Source organism: Aedes aegypti, chromosome 3 (genome assembly GCF_002204515.2).
Source record: "Aedes aegypti strain LVP_AGWG chromosome 3, AaegL5.0 Primary Assembly, whole genome shotgun sequence".
Lineage (NCBI taxonomy): Eukaryota > Metazoa > Arthropoda > Insecta > Diptera > Culicidae > Aedes > Aedes aegypti.
Window position 1 is genome coordinate 27,895,916 of NC_035109.1, and position 27,381 is coordinate 27,923,296.

General features: G+C 41.5%; 1 protein-coding gene across 14 annotated transcripts in view; it reads left to right on the plus strand.

The window, feature by feature from the left end:
- Positions 1-27,381, plus strand: part of LOC5568528 (nuclear pore complex protein DDB_G0274915) — a 113,320-nt gene that overhangs the window by 78,234 nt on the left and 7,705 nt on the right. For 10 of the 14 annotated variants that reach the window (XM_021855415.1, XM_021855417.1, XM_021855419.1 and 7 more), the window contains 3 exons: positions 5,897-6,559; positions 17,384-17,809; positions 17,880-20,913. In XM_021855415.1, coding sequence (XP_021711107.1) covers positions 5,897-6,559; positions 17,384-17,809; positions 17,880-20,913 — 4,123 coding nt within the window. The remainder of the gene's footprint in view (positions 1-5,896; positions 6,560-17,383; positions 17,810-17,879; positions 20,914-27,381) is intronic. The other 4 variants (XM_021855420.1, XM_021855412.1, XM_021855411.1 and 1 more) reach the window with 1 other exon arrangement.

The following is a 27,381-nucleotide window of genomic DNA, read 5'->3' on the forward strand; positions in this document are numbered from 1 at the left end:
CGGAACCAGGCAGTGCATCCACAGGAACCACGGGCGCAAGGCAACAGCAACCCGTGGATACGAGTTGGAAATAAGAAAAAACAGAGGAAACCGAAAACGGAGCCCAAGGAGAGCGCTAAACCGAAAACAGCGAAACGTAGGAATTTAGGCGAAGCCCTCGTTATCAAAACAGAGGAAGCAAAATACGCCGAGGTTCTGAAGGCGATGCGAAGCACAGAGAAGCTATCGCCATTGGGCGCAGACGTGCGAAGCATAAGGCGAACTAGGATTGGTGAAATGATCCTAGTCTTAAAGAAGGACGCCAAGGAAAAGGGTGCAGTCTATAAGCAACTGGCACAAGAAGTACTTGGTGACGAGGTTGATGTAAGATCCCTTACTGCTGAAGCGACTCTCCAGTGTAAAAATCTGGATGAGGTCACCGATGCAGCGGAGGTCTCGGCTGCCCTCAAAGAGCAGTGTGACATCGACGTAGCCAGTAAGGCCATCCACCTTAGAAAGGGCCCGCAGGGCACCCAGGTGGCGGCGATCAGGCTGCCGGTCGCAGAGGCCAACAAAGCGAAGAACTTGGGCATACTCAAGGTAGGCTGGTCGGTTTGCCGGCTGAGCATACAACAGCCTCCTGAAGTTTGCTTCAAGTGTTTCGGGAAGGGCCATAAGTCGTGGAATTGCAATGGTCCCGACAGAAGTAAGATGTGCAGAAAATGCGGCGCTGAAGGCCATAGGGCAGGCGATTGTAAGCAAATCGCTAAGTGCCTAATATGTGTCGACATAGCAGACAACGGACACTTAACGGGCGGACCCAAATGTCCGGGCACAAGCGGAGTATCAAAGCAGCCAAAACGGAAGTAACACAGTTAAATTTAAACCACTGTGATGCAGCCCAGCAGCTGCTTTGGCAGTCAGTCTCGGAAACCAAGACTGAAGTGGTGTTATTATCGGACCCATACCGCATACCAGCCAACAACGGGAACTGGGTGGCGGATAGGTCTCAACAGCTAGCAGCTATAGGGACGACAGGACGATACCCAATCCAAGAAGTAGTCTCTAGCTCAAATGACGGTTTTGCGATAGCAAAAATCAACGGCGTGTTCTATTGCAGTTGTTACGCGCCCCCAAGGTGGTCGATTGAGGAATTTTCCCACATGGTTGACAGGATGATGGCCGAACTAGCTAATCGGCAGCCAGTAGTGATAGCTGGCGACTTTAATGCATGGGCAGTGGAGTGGGGTAGCCGCTGCACCAATCAAAGAGGCCAGCGATTGTTGGAATCCCTGGCCGCATTAAATGTAGAGCTGGCAAATGTGGGTACAGTGAGTACCTTCCGCAGAAATGGTGCAGAATCGATCATCGACGTGACGTTTTGTAGTCCTAACCTTTTAGGTACCATGAACTGGCGCGTTGATGACGGTTATACTCATAGCGATCATCAATCGATTCGCTATAGTATAATACCAGGCGGGCAGAAGGCAGCGCGATGTAACTCGACCCAAGCCCGAGGATGGAAAACAGCGCGCTTCGACGGCGAAGTATTCACTGAAGCCCTGAGGCGCGAACGGAACACTCTGGACCTAAACGGTGAAGAGCTAGTTGCTGTGATATCACGAGCGTGTGATGCTTCCATGCCGAGAAAAGCCCCTCCTAGAGAGAACAGGCCGCCAGTGTATTGGTGGTGCGAATCAATTGCAAATCTTCGAGCAATCTGCCTTCGGGCTAGACGAAGAATGCAACGCGCACGCACAGAAGCACAAAGAGAGGAACGCGGTGCAGCATTCAGAGAGGCAAAGTTGGCTCTCAAAAAGGAAATCAAGAGTCGAAAACGGGCATGCTTTGAAAGTCTATGCGAGAGTGCCAATTCTAGTCCATGGGGTGACGCCTACAGAGTGGTAATGGCTAAGACCAAAGGAGCCATAGCGCCCCAAGAGAAATCGCCCGAGTTGCTGCGATCGATAATCGATGTACTCTTCCCGCACCATCCCATAATAAGCCCATGGCCCCCAGCGCCGTATGCGGCAGATGAAGGAGAAGAAGTGGCGAGAGTGACGAACGAAGAGCTGGCAGAAGTCGTGAAATCATTCGCGTCAAACAAGGCACCGGGACCCGATGGTATCCCGAATGCTGCCTTAAAAGCGGCAGTGAACACGGATCCGGACATGTTCAGAACCACGATGCAACGCTGCATTGATCAAGGAATCTTCCCGGATGTATGGAAGCGACAGAAATTGGTGCTACTACCAAAGGCGGGGAAACCACTAGGTGACCCGTCGGCGTATAGACCTATCTGTCTACTAGATACGACGGGCAAGTTATTGGAGAGGTTGATTCTCAACAGACTAGTACCGTATACGGAGAGTGCGGACGGCCTGTCCAACAACCAGTTTGGATTCAGAAAAGGTAAATCTACTCTGGACGCCATCCAGTCGGTCGTTCAAACAGCTGAGGTGGCAATCGAGCATAAAAGGAGCGGCATCCGTTACTGCGCGGTTGTCACTCTGGATGTGAAGAATGCGTTCAACAGCGCAAGCTGGGAAGCAATAGCACACGCGCTTCACCGCCTCAAGGTACCGGTGCAGTTGTGTAAGCTTCTAGAAAGCTATTTTGATGGTAGGATTCTACTGTATGACACAGAGGAGGGGCAGAAAAGCGTTCGAATTACCGCGGGAGTACCTCAAGGTTCAATCCTGGGCCCGCTGTTATGGAATGCGATGTACGATGACGTACTGAGGCTGCCCCTTCCGACGGGTGTTAAGATTGTTGGCTTCGCCGACGATATCACCCTAGTGGTCTATGGTGAATCGATGGAGGAAGTAGAGTTGACAGCAGCGCACTCTATTTCCCTGGTTGAGGAATGGATGAAGTCTAGGAAACTAGGACTGGCCCGTCACAAGACTGAGGTGGTGGTGGTCAACAACCGCAAGTCCGAGCAACGGGCGCTTATCTCGGTAGGTGATTGCACCATAGAGTCCAAGCGATCCCTTAGGCATCTTGGGGTAATGATCGATGACAAACTGAGCTTCGCTAGCCACGTTGAATATGCCTGTAAAAGGGCATCTACGGCTATAGCGGCGCTTTCGAGGATGATGTCTAACAGCTCTGCTGTAATTGCCAGCAAACGCAAGCTGCTGGCAAGCGTGGCGCTATCCATACTAAGGTATGGAGGACCAATCTGGTCAAAAGCGCTTAGAACGAACAGAAACCTAAAGCGGTTGGAAAGCACGTACAGGATAATGTGCTTAAGAGTAGCAAGTGCATACCGGACGGTATCTAAAGAGGCCGTGTGCATCATAGCCGGGATGACGCCCATCGGGCTCATCATCAAGGAAGATGTTCAATGCTTCAACCAAAGGGGTACCAGAGGAGTCCGCGACACGTGTAAAGAGGAAACGCTCAGAAGCTGGCAGCAGGAATGGGATAACTCCACTAAGGGTAGATGGACCCATCGACTAATACCAAATGTGTCAGATTGGTATGGTAGAAGCCATGGGGAAGTGAACTTCCACCTGACGCAGTTTCTGTCAGGACATGGTTGCTATAGACAGTACCTGCATAGGTTCGGGCACTCAGAATCTCCTGCGTGCCCCAATTGTGCTGGTGTAGAGGAAACAGCGGAGCATGTCGTGTTCGATTGCCCCCGTTTCATTGTTGTGAGAGGTCGCATGCTCACTACATGCGGAGGGGACACGTCCCCCGACAATATTATAGAGAGAATGTGTGCGGATGCCGAGTGCTGGAATGCAGTAACTACGGCTGTCACTCACATTATGTTAGAATTGCAGCGTCTATGGCGCGCCGACCAAGAGTTGGCTGCAGAGGATTAGCCCTGCCGAGGCTGGTCCCTTGTAACATTGTTTAAGTCGGCTAGGAGAAGCAGTTTGCCTAGGCTACTTCTGCTACACGTGTTGTGCTATATGCACTGGTCCCTTCCCGAAGAAATACCGTAAGGTGGTTCCGGGGAGATGAGGGTCTGAGTCCAAGGGTCATGTCGATGCACTGTTCACCACTTGAGCAATTCTAAATGAATTGCTCATGCACAGTGCATAGGCTGGTTTTAGTGGGTCGTCGTTGGTGCGTCATCCCCGCATTCCCTGAGTTATCTTCTCAGGGGATCTGTTTGCAGATTTCCCCCTTGTAAAAAACAAAAAAAAAAAAAAACAAAAAAAAAAGACAACAATAGCGTCTGCCACGTCAGAATGCAGATTAATGAGGGGAAGGGGGAGGAAATGATGATCCATTTAAAACAGTGCCACAATAGACCGGATATACCACTGCTTCTACGCCAGTTCATGCGGGAAGGTGTATGGGTGTAATTTTGTGGCAGATAGGTTTGCTCTTGGTTAGCAGACTGCCTATTAGTGTGGGAGAAAATTTAGATTCTCACTACAGTCCACTTTTTGGATTGCATTTATGTCCCATAACAACTGTGCAGAGTTTCAGCTAGATCGGTGAAACTATATTTTAGCGCCAGCCGTTCAAAGTTTGTATGGATTTTACTATTGGAAAATTAATTTTTGCAAAGAAAAATCGCCAGAGGTCGCCCAATGACCTCTATAAAAACTATGAACACAGACCTCGATAGGTATTTTTACGATGAAGAATATTGCCGAAGACCGCGTATCAATCAGTCATTCAATGAAAACCTATTGGCAAGGCGACGTTGATTGACACGTAAGGGAATAACAATAATAACAAAATAGAGCAAAATTTCCGATTAGTCTATGCTTAATAACTTTTTTTTTCACAAGCATCGGATTGGTTTGCGGTCTTGGTCAATGTTGTTCGTCGAAAAAATATCTATCGAGATCTGTGTTCATAATTTTTAGGACTCCTAGAACGGTCTCAGTCTGTTGAACAGGACGCGCGACGCGACAGTATTTCGTACGTTGAATTCAGCAGGGTAATCCCGCTGTAATTGGCGCACTTCAGTCTATGCCCTTTCTTGTAGATTGGGCGTATGAGACCATCCAACCAATCGGTAGGCATTTCTACGTTCTCCCAGAAGTACTCAAGTTTCAATATTTTTTACACCGATTTCATAAGAAATTACACTAACTCCAGGATATATTTATTTCTCAACAAATACGTATCATAAAGTTTCTCCAGGGGTTATTCCAACAGTCTCAGCAAAAGATTTCTCAAGTAATCTATTAGGTGAAATTTCCATGGATTCTTTGAAAACTTCATTTAGAATCCAAAATCCAAAAAGTTCTGTAAAATATTATCATGAGTATGGTCTAACTTTCTAGTAATTCCTCCAATAATTCCTGAAAAAATTGCTATTCGCTGGTGGTTCTCCAATAGGCATCCCGGGAAGAATTCCAGGATAAAAAACATGATTGATATCTGGAACAACTCCTTTTTAGAAATTCTGTGGATGAGGCATTAAACGAATTAACGAAGAAAGTCCAGAAGAATGGCAGGAAAAAATCACCAAGAAATCTCTTAGAAATTACTGGTAAAACAACGGAAGATATTTGTAAAGAAATAGAACAACTCACAGAAAAATCCATAAAGATATTGATTCAATGAAATTTTGCAAGAAATTCTTCAAGGGATTCTTATGAAATCAATTCCTAAAAAATATTTGAAAAACGTTCTAAACAACGAACTTTTTTGTAATTTTTTTTTTTTTCGAAGTTTTAGGCGTGTTTTTTATTCATTCAACTTTCCTCCGCCACTGAACATGTATGTCAGCTAACGATGGTGCAGTTATGCCGTTCACACTGTCGGTGTTATCAAAAGCTATCGCAGTATACATTAAGAATGGTCTTATACTTCATTCTTGGAAGCTGTGTGTTTGTTGCGGTACTGGTTTCATCTTTCAACCATCTAACGTCCATACGACGAGATACTTTCCTAGATCAGTCCGGTATTATATTTCCCATCTTTCCCTCCCCCGCAGGAACTTCTGAGCAAGACGGAGATGGAAGACAAGGAACAGAACTTTTCCTTCACGAGCCGTGCGATACAGACGAAGCGTGCCTCGGGTCGGCCCACACAAGGCGGCTCCCTCCAGGATCTTCCGGAAGCTAGCCTGCAGGAGTTCCTCTACACGGAGTTCCCGTCGGACGGCAATCGTGGCGCGTTCTCGCAAAACTGGCAACGGCGGCATCAGGGTGGTAGTTCCGGTGCTGCCAGCGTCGGCCCCGGCGGAGGTGACCGAGCAACGAATCCGCGCCAGAAGCGAACTACCAGCTCGGTTTCGTCCCGGCAACGCGAGGGTGGCAGTCTGCCCAGCAATGTCAACGTGGAATGCTCGTTTTTCAACGACGTCGGGCATCATCACACCACCGGAACGTTTACCAAGTTCAAGAAGCGGGAAGGAGGTTCCAAAAGCGACTATGGCACAATGGTACTGACGGCACCGTTGATGACCAGCGCCGGAGCGGCTGATCTGATTAGTGCCGTGGCCGAAGTTGCCGGCAGTACCGGACTGAAAAATACCGAATCTCAGCTGATCGATGGCTGCGGAACGGGTGTCGGATCGGGGCACACCGTCATCGACATGGGAGAGCTGGAATCTGATGAAACTCAGTCTCTGCTGGCCCACGATGCCCTGCAACAGGTTTGTACCTTAATTATCTCGTAAGAGGCGTGGACGACTTTGTTGCACTATTTTGCTCATACATTTTGACCCAATAGAACAATTCCCTAAATATTTATGGTTTTACGCAGGGAAATAATTACACCTTTGAAAACATCTACAAAAATATTTATACCGGCGAACCATCCATGAAAATTTCTGTTTAATATATATTAGAAATGTACTTATACATTTTGAGTTTAGTATGTATTAAGTCTAAAAACACTGTTTCAGTAAAGAAAAAAATAGTGGTGGGTAAGTTAGGACATTCTGGAAGGATAGTGATGAGAATCCTGGAACGACCCGATCTTACCCTGCAAGGCGGAATTCTGCCTTCTGGGAATTTCATAAGGGGGAAAAGACCGAAAGACAGCGAACCCCAAAAGTAGAAAGTACCGAAAGGTGGAAAACACCGGAGGGCAGAAAAGATCGAAAGGCGGAAAGTACCAAAAGACATAATCGGCCACAAAGCCTACAGTACACACCATACTTATGATCATGGAGGATTCCAAACTGTCGTAGACTACTGCGGCTTCAATTCATGAACGCAATTTTTTAATATTCTTTTGTCGAAAATGCTGAATGTCTCATACAGGGCAAACATCTTCTGTTTATACCCAATGTTTGCAGAAATTAAGACAAGGGAACAGGTCGAGGGGTGCATTTGAGGGTTGGATTGAGTATACTCTATTCTGTACCCTTTTTAAATCCCCAATCTTATTATATTCAAGTAAGAGTGGAGGTCATAAGGCGCCAACATCGCGTTCCAAGGCTGTGTGCGACTTTTTGAGGCATAAGTGAGGTTGGGGTTGTTCCTCACCTCACCCTCAAATCACTTTAAAATCCATCATGTCCCATGGTTCATTTTCCGCCTTTCGGTACTTCTTGACTTCTGGTATTTTCCACCTTTCGGTACTTTCTGCCTTTTGGTTTTTCTGCCTTTTGGTTTTTCTGCCTTTTGGTTTTTCTGCCTTGTGGTATTTTCGGCCTTGTGATCTTTCTGCCTTGTGATATTTTCGGCCTTTTGAAATTTCGCCTTGTGATATTTTCAGCCCGAAGTTCCTAATGACACTTCTGGCAGGATTATAGAAAGAAGACGAATATCCCGGAACGATCTTGAAGCGAATCCTCAAAGGATTGCTATGATAATCGAAAAAAGGATAAAGAGAATTTTAATGAGAATTCTTGAAAAGATACTGATGAGAACCCTGGAAGGGTTTACGCGCGATTTGCTGGACAGTGAGGTAGTGTGTGTTCCATTGACACTGTTCCATGTTTCTGTAGAGCGAGTGAGTTTCTTGCGCTTTTTTCCGCTATTGTGGTTACATATTGCCCATCCTCAATATTCGTTGCTCCTTCAACTTTTCTTTTCAGGAATTGTTTCTTGTTTTTCAATCGTTGTAACGTTCTTTTAGTGTCCTGAATCGTCACACTGATGATTTTTATTTTTTGTCGATGGACGAGCTTATTGAATTTGTCCATGGACACGGGGTTTGCAAGGTCTATATTGAGTTTGTAACTGAACTATTTTTAGCCTTCTGCAGTTGAACAAGAATTTGATTCGATTTGTTGAGAAGTTTTGCGGTTCGCGTCGTGTAAGTGCGAAAAGATATTTGTGTTCAGTCAAGGATGGATTATCAACTGGTGAGCTCGTTTCATGCTTATGATAACACTTTTTTTCATGACAGCGTTACTTTTATGTAATGTTCAAACAAACTTTGCATGGTTCTTCACTACAAGTGTTTATGTACACTCAAAAAATCCACACGTCGTTGTTACGTGAAAACATACGTGGTTTTTTTCCATCTCACTTTTCCCGTAGCACTTACGTGGATCATAGGTAACTCCGAATGAACTTATGAACTAATGAACCTCATCAGTTCCACCGAAGTTTCACGTAACAGCTACATGAATTTTCACGTAGCATTTACGAAATGTTTTGATTGATCCCAGGAGAATTATCATTGAAAGTTATCGGAATCAATTCATAGAACTCAATCCTGTTATGCATAAGCTTTTTTTTATTTTCAAATTGAAAGAAGGACAAATAACTAAAGCATTAAACTTTTATACTCCATTAAAGGTTTCAAAGCACTGAATAACCACCATCGTCCTTGGTCCGAACGGTCCATGAAACGCACGTTCCTCGCAATTTTTTTCAGTGCCAGTTCTGTTCAAAACGATCAACGTTATGTAAATTGATATGAAATAAGATAAAAAGTATTGATTAATTCGAGATTCTACGGATTTAAACAAATATTTACCTTGAAATTGTTCCTAAAATTATTTTGAAGTCCAGCAGCAGCAACTTCTTGAGAAAATATGGGCCACCATTTTGACATTTAAGCTCAACAGGGAATGAACGCGATGACCAAATGAATTCTGATGCCTACGTGATTTTCATGTAGGGGTAATCGGGGCAATATGGGCCACCCAAGAAAATCGTGGTTGAAAGCATAGAAAATATTAAAAAAACGGAACACAAATGTAGTTGACTTATGCTTTGAAGTCTTCCCTTTCATATTGCGTTGAGAAGTAACGAAAAAAACAATTAGGGGTATGGCTGGAAAACATTTTTCATAGTAATACATTTTCATGTGATTCCCGGCTGTACGGGGCAATATGAGCCACTATACGGGGCAATATGGGCCACCCTTCTAAAAACCTGTTTTTTTATCAAAAATGGGTCGGGAGAGAGAAGAATATACAAAATTCAATACTTTTACAACAGCTCATTGTATTTTATACAAATTCATTCATTTTGGTATAAATCATAACAAAAAAATGACGATATTACAAAATATTCAATGATAAAACGCAACGTTTGCATCAACATGGGCAAATATTTCCATCGCAGCCATGGACCCAAGAATGGCAACGATGGCATTGGTTCCACCCTTCGCCCTCAAAGGACGAGCTAAACTGATCCCCACATAAGCAACAAAGAGTGTCCTGGGGAACATTCTCATCGTTTTGCTTCCTTCGCTTTCCTCCTTTGTCGGACTGAATCTTAGAGCTTCGCTTAATTTTTCGGATTTGCTTGATTTCTTTGTTGGCGAGCAATGTCTTAAGAACTTCTCGATTCGGACTCAATGTGAGGATGGAGGCTTTTTCCGTTTTTCTCATGGACATTGTCTTCCTGCGACTTGATTTTGGTAACGGCCGAATTGAAAAGGGAGAAACGCTGAAACAACCTTCCTTAGTCTCGGTCAAGCCTGATACCGTCGCAAGCGGTAACACTAAATCTTCGGTTTCACAAGTGGTCTTTGTTTGGTCGTTTTCCTGTGGTTCTGTCTTCTGTACCTTGCTCTTGGTAGTGGAAGCTGTTCCGGGCACTTGTGGACCAAACCCGTAAAATGGGCCTTCATCATCAGAATCTGGAAAACTAGAAAATGCCGTGTCCCTCTTGGATGTCGTAGCGATAGCCTCGCTCGGCAATCTACTCCCGGGATCTGTCTCGATGGAAGGTGCTTCTTCTGCTGGATCTACTGCAGCACCAGCTAATGCATCCGACAATGCTATGTCAGTAACAATTGATGGAGCAAAATCACTATCAGCGAATGCGAATCTGTTGAACGGGACAATTCCAGTCTTACAGAATCCGTTAATCGCTACTTCTGCTCTTGTCGAACGGTGGTACGCAGTGGATAATAGGGAGCTCATCTCATTCAATGTCACAACTTCTCCTGGTCTATCTTTGAGGTAGCTTTCAATGGCTTGGGAAAAATACGTTTTAAACGGTCCCATAAAGCTCACGTCCAGGGGCTGTAACTTGTGGCTACAATGTGGCGGTAAGCTAAGTACGTGGGCACTGCACTCTCTCGCCCGATCGACAAACTCGAGATTCTTTGTGTGGCTGCTGTGGCCATCGAGTATTAGCAGAACTGGATCCTCCATCGATGGTTTTGTGTGCCTGATAAAGTGTTCAAACCATTTGTTGAAACCTTCTGAAGTCATCCAGCCGCTGGGATTGCACGCGAAAACGGTTCCAGAAGGTGCGCCTTGCTTCAATCTGTCCGTCATCCGAACTCGTGGGAAGATTACAAATGGGGGGATGAAGTGTCCGGTAGCGGACATACAAATACAAGCGGTACTTAACACTCCTCGTTCAGCTGAAGTCAAACAGCCGACTTGCCTCCTTCCCCGTAATGCTAGCACTTTGGATCGCTTGGACTGGACCTATAAATGGAAATTATTAGTAGTTAATCTCCTGCTTACTCACAATCAAATTTAATCATTTACCGGAACGATGGAAGTTTCATCCACGTTATAAATTCTGTGATCCGGAATGTTCTTCGAACGGGTGATTGTTTCATAGAGATCGAAAAACTTGTCCACAGCTACACGGTTAAATCCTTGTGCCCTGGCTGCTGAGGTTGCTTCAGGCGACCGAAGGGAGATTTGCGGGTGGCGCTTACGGAAACCAGTCAGCCAATCGTTTCCGGCAATTTTATTTTTTTTGTTGAATGGATGATTGATGCCATTTTTTTTCAGCTAAATCGAAGGCCAATTTTCGGATTTCCTTGATGATGATTCCATAGAAGCTTTGTTCTATGAACAATATGTAGTCCAGTAGCTCCGATTCTTGCGCTTCCGTAAACACACAGGAAAATCCTCCAAGTTTCTGGATCTGTGGCGGGCGTACACTGTTTACATAGCGTTTCAACGTTGCTCTCGGAATTTGGTAGACGGCGGAAGCGCGACGAATCGGTGTTCCGTTTTTAACAGCTTCGATGGCCGCATTCAGGTTGCTTTGTGGCCAATTATTCCGCTCTGACCGCCGCTTGTAGAACCGCACCATGATTTGACCGTAATGAAACTGATGTGTTTATGTCTTTGACAACTGAATTTTGAGGTTATGTTACAAAAATAAAACTGATCATGTTGTTTCGATCAGGTATGACCATATTGCCCCGTAGCGAGAAGCTTTTAAAAAATCACGTTTTATTGTAAATGCGGTTTAGATCAGATTTGAACATGTTCAGAAAATGTTCAGTAATAGTGGGAGTAACGATTGCACCATACTTTTTGCTCGTAAAAAAGGCTGATATGGATCAAAATCTTATTTCTGAACTCCATATATTATAACAATTTCAAGGTTCGAGGAAAAAAAATACATTTTCAGAAATATTAGCACTTCAGTAACAAATTTTGACACGGTTTTCACTGTGAAGTATATTCGAAGCATTATCTAAAAGATCATATAGCCGGGAGACAATTAAACTTGTTAGTAAGGTCAATTTGAGGGTGGCTCATATTTCCCCGTATGGTCATACTGCCCCCACTGCCCCTAAGTGCGATTGGTAGCTTCAGTAACAATCACCGGGTCTCCATTTACTGTTCATATATGCTCTGATGATTATTACCTTAGTCAGGTGAATAGGAGGCAAAATGAATGCGGAATTATCTACGTGATTTTTCACGTAGCAATGACATTTGGATTATTTTGAGTGTTTACTACAATCTTTTATACAACCTCCATATACATATATTTTTCTCATTTTAACATTACTAAACACATCTTTTGAACGGCTCGACATTCTGTTGATGTGGTTTTTAATTCTTCTACCAAAAACTTCTCAAGACAAAATTGCAAAACTAACTTGAATTGTAGGTAGTATATTTCCTACTTATCCATGGATCGCATCACCGACCAAAGGTGACTCCCAGATCTTTTCCTCCCTCACTAATTAACACAATTTTTTTTTTATAGATAGATTTTCAGCCCGAGGCTGGTTTGTCTCTGTGGAATTTTGTTATACCGTGTACGCACCAAACTTTGCGTAGTTAAAAAATTATCATCCTATTTTTGCTTCAAATAAGTTTAAAATATGTATTTTTTTTTTAATTAAACTTCTGTCAACGATTGGCTTTTAACCCTTCAGTATGACACATGATTTATAAAGAATAAAAATAATCCATACACATTAAAAAAAAATGCAAAAGGTGTTACAATACCTCGTGCCTAACATTGCGCAAAAAATCTGAATTATTCCTAGGGTTCATTCATATATTTCATAACGCCAAAAATGTTCATTTTTGATACCCACCCACCCCCTAGTAACGCGTTTTGTATAGATATTTTTCAAACTTTGTATGAGATGTAACATCTCAAGGACACCCACCCACCCCATTCAGCATTATGAAATTTGTGAATGGGCCCCTATCTTTGCGCATGCCTTAAAATGCTTGTTTGATCCAAATAATGTTACTTTTTTACTGGTTTTGTATTAAATAAAAAAAAGGGTACAACTAATATGAGTTTCATCAGGCGTTTTTCCGTGAATTTCAATTTAATTTGTTCATCCACCCCAAACAAAAAGTGGCCACCAATAGTGATTTACTTTGTTTTTCATTTTTTATTGTATATTCACAACATTACAATCTGAGCAATATAGTTTACAGCCTTATGCTTATTTGTTTTCGTACGTTGCTTTGTATAATTTATTCTCTTGTTATTTTTTTAATTCTCATTTTTTTATTTTTTTTTTTTTTGTAGTTTCTGTCTTGTTTTTCTTATTTTATTCCATCTATTTGTATAACTATCGAAATTTGACGTTCGTATCCACTGCTGATGGTCGTGAACGATTCGATTTCGCATAATTTGGAAGATCTTTAAAGAAAATCTTCTCTGTTGTACATGTCGTCAGCTGAAAGTGGAGGATTTACAGATGAACTTGACGAGTCATTAGCTGAGACGAGACTCGCGGAGACGGTCTTCTTTTTCTGCGATTGCTGAGTTTTTTTCTTATTCCACTCAATGTTTATATCAATCTTGCGCAAGCCGTTCAAGCTTTCACTTGACCATATCATCAAAAAACTATTGCGTTTGCATCGTACCGAAGCACAAACTACATTTTGAGTGAAACTTCATGCCAGCAAACGTAGCAGACATTATAAATAACTAGTCTTGACAGCGGAATCTGGGCTGCATATGACGTTGATATTTTTCCTCTTCGCGAGTCTCTCTCCCAGGTCTTTAGCAGTGATGTACTTCAGCTGAAGCTCAGGAGAGCTATGCTCGAGAGTTTTCTTGTTTGCTGTACTGTCAATTAGCATTTCAAGCTGCAGGTTGCTTAGGAGCTGTCCCCTAATAGACGGAACCTTACTTTTCACTGAAGCTTCCTCGAATCCATGGAAAGCATCAATTAGTTCAGCAGATGTATCGTTGATATGCCACCGAGTTGACAATCGTCGTTTGTGTGTTTCTGTTTCCTCGCTCGAGCTATCGGTATCGTTTTCGTCTTTTTTTTTTTGAGATCGTCATCAGCATCAATCGATTGTTCCACACAATGCGATTCAGGCTGAGCAGCTATAGTAGGTGCGGAAGCAACGGACGCTGGTGATGCCATTTCTCGATTACTTTTTCAAATCGACGTAAGTAACTTTCATACGGTTTTGAGAAAACTAATTGAGAAGAATCACAACCTGTCTTCTAAAATTGTTTTAAAATGAATCACCTTTTTAACATTTTTTCGCCGTGTACAATGCTCAAATTTTGCACACAATCAGATCGCGTTCAAAAACTAGGTAGTTTCTATTATTTTCAACAAGAATAATTATAACAAAATGATAAGCCGTTTCATACAGTTACTTTCGACGTTTTTCTACCAGTGTAAAATCGGCTCAAGTAGTGTTTTGTTTTGATTCGTGGTTAAGTCACTTTGTCTCTCTATACAGCGGGGCGACGAAAGCAGTGGTTAGGTTGCGAAAGTTGAAAATCTTACTTTCGTCGTTTTGTAAATCCGGAAATTAAACGTTCTAAAAGTGAAAAATTTAGTTGGGTAGGAGCGGAACATGTGGAATTTCGTCTGCGAAACACGTAGAATCAATAAAGTAAGTTAATTCACTTTTTTGACTTGAGACTATTTGAATAATTTTTCGAGATTTGTTTTCTATTGTGGTCTGCTCCAGTCAGAGCAGGAAAATCGTTTTGACTGAAAATTGATGCTTGAGTTGTTGGGGTGCTTCTTTTGGTGATGAAGATGGTGTTTCCTGCAAAAGTTCTGTGCACTTCCGTTTGGGGTGTGCTTCCTTTTGACAGAATCTGCAACTTTTGACCTGATTTTCGTAGGTCACCAGGGTCTGGTTTTGTTCAATCGCGATGTAAGAAGGTATCGGGTGGAGAGATGCATCCTCAGCAAACGCACGCCATTCGGAATACCCGGAAAATAATGCTTCCAACGCTCTCTTCCGATGGAAAGTACAAGCCGTATCGGTCCTCCATGTATTTTTTCACGGTGGTATGAGGAATGTCCGAAGGAAGGTCATGAATCCGGACGGTAACTGCGGCATCATCAACGTACACCGGGATTTTAACACTTCTTCCTTTATGAACTACAACGTGCTTCAAATTGGTCCGATTTTGATACTGTTTAGTTAAATCAGCACTGGTCAATTCAACTAAAACGCAGTTTTGGATTGTGTGGAACTGTATTGTTGCAACGTCCTTCAGTTCGAGTTCAAACAAAAATTTCTGAATATTAGCCATTTCCGGCCGCACTGGCAGAAGACTAAAGTCTACAACGAGTGTATTTTTGCGAACGTTCACTTTGAAATCGCGGGATGAAATTTCGCACACGTCTGTTGTCTACAGGTCGTGACTGTCAACTGAATTGATACCCTTCCCGTGGTGACTGTGGAGATGTAGAGGTATTCTCGGTCTCTAGAAGCAACAATCATTACACCCTAACATTCCTTTCCCATCCCAACTGACTGTAAGGACTTGGCTGGCGCCGTTATTGATCAATATTAGTAGATCTGCTAAAATTGCACTTCATATCTGCCATACGATATACACATGCAAACATGGTCTATTGGCAAAGAAAGCTGAGCAGCAGGTTTGGTCCGCCACTAAGAATGAAAATGGTAGGAGAATTTTAATGAAAATTCTAGAAAAAAAATCGTTTAGAATCCTGTAAAGATTCTGATGATAGTTGTGGAAGGATTCTGATGCGAACCCTAGAAGGTTTCTGTTGAGAATCCTGGATATATTCTGATGGGAATCCTGAGAGGATTCGAATGAGAATATTGAAAATTTTCTGAAGAGCATATTTCCAGGATTCTCATTCTGTTTTTTATCTTTATTAACGAGATTTTTAGCCCGTGCTAGCTCATCCCGGGACCAACGGCTTTACTGCCCTTCTGAAGGATATCGTCACTATAACCTTGTCATAAGTGACGATCCCAGGTCCTTGGCGTGAAAGGAGAGTTTTATTAGGATCAATTTAGGATTCTCATCGAAATTCGATTTCCATCAGAACCCTTCCTGAGATTCTCATCAGAATCTTTTCAGGTTCCTCATAAGATTTTTCTCTCTTATTATCATAATATTTATCTTATTATCATCAGAATCATTCCAGGATTCTCATCATAATCCATGTAGGATTCTCCCAGTGTTCACATCAAAATGCCCATGAAAATCCTTCCTGGATTTTCATCAAAATCCGGGAGATCCGGGAAAAACCCGGGAACTGCTAATGACCTGGAAATATACGGGAAATATTTCCTTACACTTAACCGTTAACATTTTAATAATTGGATTCAAATATATTAGCAAAAAAATGCACCAAAGTCGACCACGCCTTTTTCGAAAATCAATAAAGACAATCTACACCGTCTTCAGCCATAGCACAATGGTCGGGCTCCATATAAAGGGGCGGCCAAAACTACCAAAAACTTTTTTGAGATTTTTATGATTTTTTTAATTTTTAAATATACGGCAAACCGGCTGAAGTCAAAAAATTGAAAAATGTAACAATAAAATAAAGCACAAAATTTATAATTAAGGAATGCAATATTTCCCCAAAGTTACCCACTGTCTGAAAGCTTATGGTTCAACACTTTTATCGAGCATGAGGATGGAAAAAAATATTTGGTTGAAGTTTTAATACTATTCAATATTACACTTTAGTAATTTTGATGATTATGAACATGAAAAACAACTCTTGTCGCGTCATGTCGCCGCCATTTCGAATATTGCACATCCAAAAGCATCCTTTGATCTTACAAAAAACCTTTAAATTTTTTGCAGAAATTTGCTGATTTGCAAGTTAGAGCTATTTGAATAACTCAATATTTTACATATATTTTGACGATATTTTTCATACAAAGTTTATTTAAAATATATTTATCCACTATTTATACACATTTTGATCAAACTCGATCAAATTCAAACAAAATTTGTGCTTTCAGCCCAGTTTGATAACAATTATATATTTTTTAAAATCTTTTTTTTAAGTTACGTAATTTGTGAATAACCCCTTCTGAAACAACAAAAACGTCAAATAACATATTCAGATTACATATATCATCGATTAAGGTGATTATAGAACGAAGCCACAACTCGAATTTTCAAGAGCACAAGTCTTGAGAACCAAACAGCGCTTCGTGTTGAAAATTTATCCCATTGCTCACCACCAGCAAGCAAGCTATTTGATTGCTTTTCAATGCGAACGGTTGTCAGATTCTCCAGTCTTGTGCACTTGAAAATTCAAAGTTTGGCTTAGTTTTATAATCACCTTAAGGCGATAAAAATAGTTTTGGCCAAACTTCACTTTTTTCCGACCATTGTGCATAGGCTGCCCACACTGTACATTACTAACATAAGACAATGGACACATAGAACGACCATTGGACCAGTGAAGAATTTTTCGATTGACGATAAGTTTTCTTCGACTGGGGCGGGAATCGAATCCACACTCCGTAGCTCAATACGCCTAATCGACTGACGCCGCTAACCGCACGGCTACGAAGCCCACTAAATTGAATAAGTTCTGTTCTATAAACTGTCTTTAATGCTTGCAGACCTTATACGATTCGGGCTTGGACGATTACGACGGAAGTGGTGGCGATCTCTACGGAAGCAGCACGACCACAATTGGCGGAAGCAGCACAACCGGTGGAACCGGAACTGGTTGTAGTGCCATGAAGAAAATCCCACGCTGTCCGGCCACAAGCTACACTAGTCACGTTAATCTTGAAATCGGAGAACCCTCTTCGACGGTTCGGCCATCGTCGGTTCATCATGTCGACAAGACGGTTTCGCTGCCGCTGTTGGAGAGCAATAAAAGTGTGGACATTACGTCGATCCAGCTGGGAACGAACTACCAGGCCGTCAAGTGTTTTGTATCGAGCGACAACAGTAAGAGCGACCAAACTCGCGTGATGATGGGTTCCAGCAATCCCAAATATACCGCCACGTCTATTGGTCAGGTGATTTCACAGGTAAGGGTGTGTGTTTCTCGATCTAGCTTACTGTTCGGAAGGAAGATAATCAATGCTTAATTTGTCTCTCTCATAGCAAAAATGTCTTGACGAGAATGGTAACTCGGTTCAGCAGTTCAACAGCGGTCTGGGCTCTTCATCAGCGACTGCCGGAGTCGGCGGTGGATTAGTCGGAAGCGGAAATAGTTCTTCGGTGGGTGGGATCGCGGGTGGAAAGAAGAAGCGGAAGCCGGTATCGGATCGGAACACGGTACTGGTGATACCGGAAAAAATCGCCGGCTATCGAGGAAAGGATCACGATATAGAGTCATTAGTTTGTTATATCGAAAATAAGGACAAACAAAAGGATGGCAGTAAAGGTGGGGGCGGGGCGAGTGGTTCTAATCCGAAGAATGGAACAATAATGAAGGTCGGTAGTGCTAGTGTAGAAAATGGAATTCCGGAGGAAAAGGTGCCGAAAAAGAAAAACGAAAAGAAGAAAGAGAAAGCCAAACTGAAGAAAAGTAATTCCTTGGAAGAGCTGAGTAGCTGCAGCAGGAAGAAGCAACAAGCTGAAGAAGAGCAAAATACTCAGAAGAACCAAGTGGCCGAACAGCATCAACAGCAAGGATCCGCCCAGAAGTCGCAGGATGCAGAATCGGCTGTGACCCTGAGAAGTGGCAAAGGTAACAAGAAGGCTCAAAGCAATGTGAGTAGCAGTATACCATCCTCTGTGTCGTCTGCATCTTCGACGACGTCTTCGCATTCATCCAAGGAAACTTCAGTCATCAGCGGAAAACGGGGAGAACGAAGGTCGTGGGGAACGGAAGAGCTTAGCTATCTGGAGGATAGTCACAATCAGAATTCACAGGGTGTTGAGAAATCAGAAGAGAAGCCTGCGAAGAAGGAAAGCAGAAAAGAGGCCAAAGAGAATGCAGAATTAGCTACACCTACATTCAATGCTGGTAAGAAGCGTGATTCTTTACGGATGTCCGTAGAATCGTTATCAGCAATCAGTGCAGGAATGGGTTCCGAAACGGCAGAGTTTCATGTAGTGACCAAAAAGAAGAAAATGAAGAAAAAGGCCCACAGTTTGTTTGCAGAGGACACGACGTCTTCGGCAACTGGCGGCTATTCGAATGCGGCATCAAATGCCAACAATAGACGCCATCTAACTGTTAGCCAAAGTTATAATCTAGGGAGCTCAACGGTTCGATCTTCGAATATAAGCGGAAAGTATCAAACCAGCAATAGTTTCATAAACGATCGAGAAGTTTATATGAACTCGTTAACTAGCAGCAATGACGTGTCCCGAAGGAAATCAACGTCGTCGGTTCCACCTTCCGAAAAATCTGATTCAAGCGATGCAGATTCGGTACAATCGCTCCCCATAGAACCGTCTCGGAAACAACAACAGCAACAGCAGCACCAATCTCACCAAAGTGGTGCTGGTCGGAATTCGTCAGCGGGGGTTCCTCAATCATACGCCGATATAGCCCGAATTCCAAACGCTGACCGAATCAATAATAATCTCATTGGCGCTACATCTAACAGCAGCACGTCCCCGTTGGATAGCTCCAGTGTAGAAAAGTGGCCACCAGTACAAGCGACCACCAGTGAAGATTTAGCTCAAGCACTTAAATCGCCCTCAGCGTTCCCTGAACTAGTCCCAGAATCGTCGTCACTGCAGCAGTCTCAACAACAGTCGCAACCGCTGAATCCGCAGCAATATCAACAGCATCAGTATGTGAATAGTAGCGTTAGTAGTAACAATCTAGGTAACAATAATAAAGCGACGTATTCGCAAAGTCTGCTGATAGCTACTACCAAAGCGGTGGAAGAGGATGATACCGCCAATAGGTTACAGCAACAGCAGCGATTGGCAACGGCGTCCAGTGGAAAACTAGTTAGTAGCGTTAATAGTGAACATAGTGTAAATATTAGCAGTAGCAACAATAGTAGCAACATCAGCAGTTCTAAACTGGCGTTACACAAATCGAAAAGCGTGGACACAAACGATATCTACTACTCCAATGAGCACTACCCTGCACTGGAGAAGACTGTCAAACCGGCAAAAGCGGCTCCCACTGTTACCGCGAATAGTAACAGCCTGCAAGAACCGAAAGCTTCTTCCACGGGCAAGGTGAGCCCCATAGCCAATGCCGGCCAGTTGCAGCAGAATGCGCTCTCACAGCCTACGAATGCGCCGACGGCAACTACGACGGTTATCTCTGGTAACCCTATCGCCAGTAACGTTTCGACCGGTGCCAAAAAATCGAAAAAGAAAGACTTAATCACGGCAACAACAACAACCACCGTCACAGCAGCAGCAACAACTCCATCGATACCTCCCAACGAAGTGGAAACGATCAACAATGCCAGAAATGTTGCCTCCACTGTTCAGACATCCCTGGACGCTGCTAACAACAATCCTCTGCTTATCGAGAACATTGACAATGTTCTCTCAACGGACTTCCCCCAGAATGGCATGCTACTAAACCGAAGTCCCAATGGTAGCTTAAACGTTCAGCAGCCACCACTGCAGAGTACTCCCAAAAACAGCGGTCCCATTACGAGTCCTACTTCCTCTGTCACCTCCAATGCAGCTTCCTCCAAGCGAAGCAAAAAAGAGAAAATAAACACCATGCTCAGTCAGAATTCAACTACCAGCGCTGCCGGAACTAACCATGCGGCCACAGCAACTGCCAACTCGAATCATCGCCCAGCCGTAATCATAATGAATGACCACAACGAATCCAATTCAAGTCACGAATTTACCTTTGGCTTCGACATTGACCAGGAGCTACTCTTTGGCGACTTCCAGGAGGATGAAGTGACCATGCTCGACCAACAGTCGCAACAGCAGCAGCATCAGTATCATCACCAGCAGAAGCCTTCTCAGCATCACAGTAACAACAGCAGTACCGACAATGTTCCTTCGCCTACGAGCAACACCTCTGCCCATTCGACCGATCTCGGCTACAGCTCGATGCAGCAATCGTCCACTTCGACCGCATCACCGACCTCTTCCAACTCGTCACAACACAAACCAACACACCACCATCACTATCACAATCAGCCAACGCAGCCGCAGCTGGAATCGTACGAAATTCTACACTCTGCCGACCCTGGTAAGTAAGGGGGCTATTACTGTGCTGGTTGCAGGATTCTTTTTAGAGACTTGGTTACTTCTTTCAATGAAGGTCTCTTAAAAGTGCTGATTTTTAATGAAAGTCTCTTTTTACCTGACATTGAATCTTAGTGAAAAATTCAAAAACCTCCAGAGATTCTTACGCGAGTATTCCATAGGTTCTTTGGGAATTTCTCCTCAGTGTCGTTGAGCTAAAGCTTCAGTGGTTTTTCTAGTGATTTCTCCAAAGATTTTCGCAGGAATATTTTCAGGGGCTCCCCATCAACATTTTGAGGAACTTGGCAAGAAATTTCTCAATGATGCTTAGAGGAATTTCTCCAAAAGTACTGAAGGATCTCCAAAGATATTGGCTCCAATAATTTTCACTGGAATTACACTGAAAATGGTCCCAGAGATTATCCCACGATTTTTCCAGTAACTCTTTTACCGATTTCTCCAGTTGTTACATTAGACACATACAAGACGCGACGCGAGACAAGACATAACACTTATCGTTCTTACAATCGTCAAAAAAGTTAAAAAAAATTTACCTTTTGTCGACCGGTTTCGGGCGCGATGTAGCCCATCTACAGGACAATGTCCGACTGACTGCGATGATTTCGTACGTTGATCGTATACGTCAAAAACGAAGAGATGCTTTAATGTATTGTGATGTCTGCTATGTTGAACGACGTGATCGGAGGGTCGTCTTCATTCATCAATGGCTCTTCAGACTTATTGATGAACATGGACTCCCATGCATTTAGGTGCGAAGCTTTCCTTACTGATTTTATTAACTTCGCACCTTGCCAGTTTATGCTGTGGTAACAGTTTGATGCATGAACCGCTACACTGGATTCATTTGTCCTATTGGAAACCACAGCATTCCTGTGTTCTCTTAATCTTGTTTTTATCTTACGCCGGGTTTGTCCTATATAGACCGCAGAGCAGTCCTGGCATGGAATCTGGTAGATACCCGACTGATCGTCGGGAGGAACTTTGTCCTTCAGGTTGCATAGAAGGTCTCGAAGCGTGTTGTCACTTTTATGTACAACTTGTATACCTTGTCGTTGCAATGATGTTTTAATGGGATTAGTTACTTTAGGGTAAAATGGCAGACTGACTCTTCTCGTTTCTTCTTTAATTGGTTCTAATGTTGTAACATGTTGGCGTTGTTTTCTGAGTTTGTGTTTCTGGAAGATTTTGTCCACAAACTTCCTTTCGTAACCATTTACTTCGGCAGCGGTGTAGATTCGAGCTCGTTCAGGAGCAAATCAGGTTCGTCAACAGATATCGAATTGGATGGGCGAAGATAGGCTGGAAAGAATCGTCTATCGTCTTGAAATTGATTTTTGGAAGATTTGTCATTCAGTAAAGATCTGGTCTGTTGTCGATCGGCGTCAACGAAGCCGGCTTGATAACTTCCCACGAACTTATTTACTAAGGACTGTTCTTTTAAGAAAGTGGACACGTGTTTTTTACAGTAAACTGTTTATTTTCGAACAAATTCATGAGTTTACCTAAAATACATGGAAATCAACGTAATTTCGATCAAATTCACATAAATTTAAACATTTATTGAGCATTGCTGGAAAATGCTCTTACTTTTCTTTTGATACCTCCCATAAAAAGGGATATGTACGATTTATTTATTGAATAACTATCCCAATTTAACTTTAATATACATGAAATACGATGCAAACAAGACGAAAAGATATCTAAGATGTTTCACATGTATGCTAAACCCACTTAAAAGAACGATTATACAAACAAATTGAAGATCTATGAGAAAAAATATGTAAACCTAACATTTATCGTCAAGTTTACATAAATTTTCTTGTTCTTTCCCTCAAATTGTCTTCAAAGCCTCATCTCCATTGCCATACAGCCTATTCAGTTTCCCCAAAGGTGTACTGAAACAGTGATTATTTTAAACCTTTGCAAATAGTTAAATTTTGGTGCGAAATTCCACTACCAATACATTTCAGGCAAATTTTGACGTCATAATCCCAGTATTTCAGCGATCCAACTCATTTGTACTTCCGTGAGATATTTCAATAACATAAAAACACTGATAAATAATGAAATTTCAAAAATAAATCCATTTGATAAAATTGTACGATGTTGCTGCGCACGAAACACAGCTGCTGGTTTGAGAAGTTGTCGAAATGCGTTGCATTGTTATTCAATGCACGGAATACTCAAGTAGACTTATTTGATGTTTCAAAGATGCTGTGTTTAGAAAGAATAAACACATCATAAGGAAAACAGAGAACACCCGGCACCGTAAAATGTCAAAAAAGTGGACTTGCAATTTGATTTACTAACGTTCTTGCTTGACCCAATCTCACCCCCATTTTTGATGTTTTAGACACCGTACCGAAAAAAATGAAATTTTTGTAGAAAAATCAAATAGATTCCGGAAAAAAACGTGTGAAGTGCAAAGAAAAGACTTTCAACCTCCTTCTAATAAAACGATAGAGGATACAGTAAATGCGTGATACTTTGCACAGGAGAAATTTAATGTTGTAAATTTTATCTAGTTTTAACATACAAGTTTATTGATATATCAGACAAAAACTACTATTTCTTAAAATGTATGTTGTGATGAATTACGTGTAATAATATGTTCCCTAACATATAGATTATTTATTTTAGTAATATCAGCGTTATTAGCTGAAATATTTCGTAAATCATATTTTTCCGTTTTGACCCAATCTCACCCCCTAGACCCATTGTCACCCCCATCGACGGTATGTAGTACTTTCATACCGCAGGAGCAAATTGCTTGCCATACCAAATCGTTTTTCCCAAATTTTCCTGTTGGTATGTATCGTACGTTGTCAGGAATATCTGTTTTGGCCACAGCGTTGAAAAAATTCAATATGGACACTTCGCGATTTAAGCCAAATCTCGGAACGACAGTTTTTCTGTACACCATTTATGCAGAAAAAAATTGAGAGTCGCCATGTTAATTCGACCCATCGTTTAGAATTTATAATTTTTTTATGTCAACTTTTGTCTGCTGTCAAAATAAACACTTGAGATCACACTGAAACAAAATTTTATTTGTTTTTATGGAATTTTTACACCAAAATGCTAATATTCAGGTGTCCACTCTCTTAAATGAACAGTCCTTACAGGTGACAGACGACGGAAGATGATCTTGGATAATACTTTGTAGGCCGCATTTAGAATTAGTAATCGTCCAGTAATGAAGTTCGTCTCTCTTGTAGATGGGCCCATTCCTTCCGGTAGCTTTTTCCCAGATTGTGCCTATCAGCCGGTGCAGACAAACGACCAGCCTCTCCCGGGCCCTTCTTTATGATTTTAGCTCCGATACTACCATCCTTACCACCAGCAGCTTTGTTGTTCTTGAGATGGTGAATGGCATATTTAACCTCCCTCAAGCTTGGGGCTGGTTGATTCCGAACGAAGACATTTCCTACGTAGTCTTGATCCCCATTGCCTGCTATTTAATCATCATTCAGGTGTTCATCGAAGTGCTACTTAACTTCCACCTTTCGATCACCTAATTTTTGTACGTCAAGATGCTCTCACCCATATGCTTTCTTTCGGGATCTTTTCAACAAATTTGGTATTCCTCACAAAGTTCCTTCTGAAACTTCTTCTGTGTTTCATTCAGAGATTACTTTTGAAGTTTTCATAACGTAAAATTTTAAATGAAATCGTTATGGATTCTTCTTCAAAAGTTCAATTTAGAATACTACAACAATTATTAGAATAATTTCTCACATCATTCCTACACAAATATCGTCAAGTACTCCGTCCGATGTTTTCTTAAAAAATTCCTTCGAAAAATCTAATATTATAAGGATATTATCCAGGGCAGAGTTTTTTACATCGTGCTCCCCGGAGCACTAAGTGCTCGGCAAAGCCTTGACAAGTGCTTCGCGATATTTCTAAAAACTTAAATTGCGAGTAAAACGAGATCTTGAATCTATAGAACAAATTAACCTTTCACGCTAAAAATTTGATTAATTTGTTGTGACCAATCCATCAAATTTTGAGCTCAGAGAACTGTTCTAGATTTGTGACTTTGAAAATGTGCTTTTAAAATCAAATAAAATTCAATTTATTTTTCAAATTATCTCAATTTTTTTTTTTTTTTTGTATGGTATTCAGTTGGAGCTGCCTGACAGCTTAACTTGTCAAGGCTGAACCCTCGGTCTGGCTTTTGCCAAGTTTCCCCTCTACCAGGACCAATACTCAGACGGACTAGGCAATGGCGCCCACATGAACACTGTTTTTTTATTAGTATTGTGACGTGGTAGTTTTTGAAAAGTACCCATATTCCCTTGCTTCTGAGAAAAGGAAGCATTATGAAAATCAGCAGCTCCATTAGAATTTGTTTGAAATAGTAGTGCATTACTAATACTGTCTAGTCGAAATGGTTTTGAATAATTTGTCATTCAAGTGCTATTCTGATTACTATTGTCTTTTACGTAAGATTAGAGTCTTAAATGTCAAGTGTCGTCAAGTCTTAACAAAATTAGGCTGTTTAGTAGTAGTTCTAGTTAATTTCATTTTTTGTTGTTAAAAATATTTATTGGTCATTACGTTCATATATCCTTAAAGAAAAAAGTCGCTTTCCTTGTCTGTTCAACAATTTTTCGAAACTAGCATGTGTACCCTAATGATCGATCTCAGCGTCTTACTTTCCATAGTCATTTTTATAGTGAATATTGAAGAGTAAAGTTACCTTAGGCTTCTATTACAGTCTCCTACAAGATTCACTTTTCGGTGGCAAATGCAATGCTTCACAACGCCTACTTTCTACTTGTAAATTTTGCGAAAATGAAGCTGGAATTAGATTATTTATACCGCTGTTACAAAAGAGGTATTTCTTATTATGGCAATGTAAAAACCATATTAAAATAAGATTGTCGCCACTCATTTCTACTCAGTGAATCTACTAGTCATTTTCCTAAGAGTTCCTAAGTATTCCCTACGTCGTGTATGATAACGATGTATCTAGCTAGCTAATAGTAAGAGTGGCTACGGATCATTCTGGTTAGCAAAAGGCAAACTGAACGTCACCAATAGTATTAATGTCCACTTCGAATAGATTAATTATTTGAAATGGGCATCAATTCTATCAATGACGCAGAATGGCCGTTGGATCACATCCGAGATATTATTGCGTCTATGCCATATGAATTATGACGCGGCTTTAAGCAAAAAATGCCAAAATGTGATACCACCACTACAGGTTACGCCTTTGGTTTCCATCATATGGGCTAATGGATTATGCCCTCCCATCGCGGCAAGGTCGCATAACCAAGGGGAGGGAATTTAAGTGTCAAATTATCTCAATTCAAATCTAAAATGGAGTATCTTATTAAATTAGAGAAAGATTTTTTTTCCAATTTAAAACAACTGTTCGAAAATAAAATGAAAATTCATAAATACGTTGTTAACAAAAAAAAAATACTTCTAGATTATAAAACGTGCTGCGATCAGTGCCGGATTTGGGCTTCGGGAGGCCCTGGTCAGATCTCATAAAGGGCCATAACAAAATTCAGCACGTTTTGGGATTGCATAAACCAACATATTGAATTTAATTTTTGAACGCGATGGTCTGTCCAAAGATATGAGAGGGCCAAATGCAAAGTGATACAAGTGATATTTTCGGTTGTGAGCTATATACATTGAAAAATTCAACTGGTTTCAAGCTTTCCAATATTTTATAGGTGATTTTTCCGTATAATGGGAAAAATATAACAAAACGTAGAAGACTGGTACATTTTTTGGCTTCTATATAATTTATATGAAGTGAAACATTGCTGAATATCTTCAAAACTGTTTTTCTCCAAAGCTCTATTAGACTTTATTTACTATAACTTTACAGTTTTTCTCTGGTTGTAAAGAAAGTATTGACAGTACACAAAGGCTGATTTTCAACAAAATAGTGGATCTGAAATTTGAACTGCATGTTGGGAATAACTTCAAATTAGATCTGTGAATCATCAAATTCATCAAAGTTATTAAAATTCGCCCATTTTGACAAAAAACTCCAAATGTTGATACTAAAATATTTTAAAAACAAGCATTCTTCTACAAAGTTTTGTATTTCATCTAAGTGAACAAATTTGCAGAAGCTTCTAAATATTCGCATTTTCCTTACACTTTAAGTTTCTGATAGAATTGCAAATATGTTTAAATTTTTAAGTTCTGATAGGAACCCAGTGAATGCTTTACAGGTTTAACCGTATTTTTTTAAGATCCTGCAAAAACGTTGAGCGCATTTCTAATTCCAATATTTGTTTTTTCCTAATTATAGAAAAAAATTGAAGACTTTGGCTTAACATTTATGTTTTCTTGTAATATATTGAAGGATAATTATTGACCAAATTATACTGTGAGATTAAGATGTTAGGTAAAGAAAAATAATTTACTTAAATGTTGGAAAGTTGACTTAAACGTTTGAATTATATGTTCTAATGTC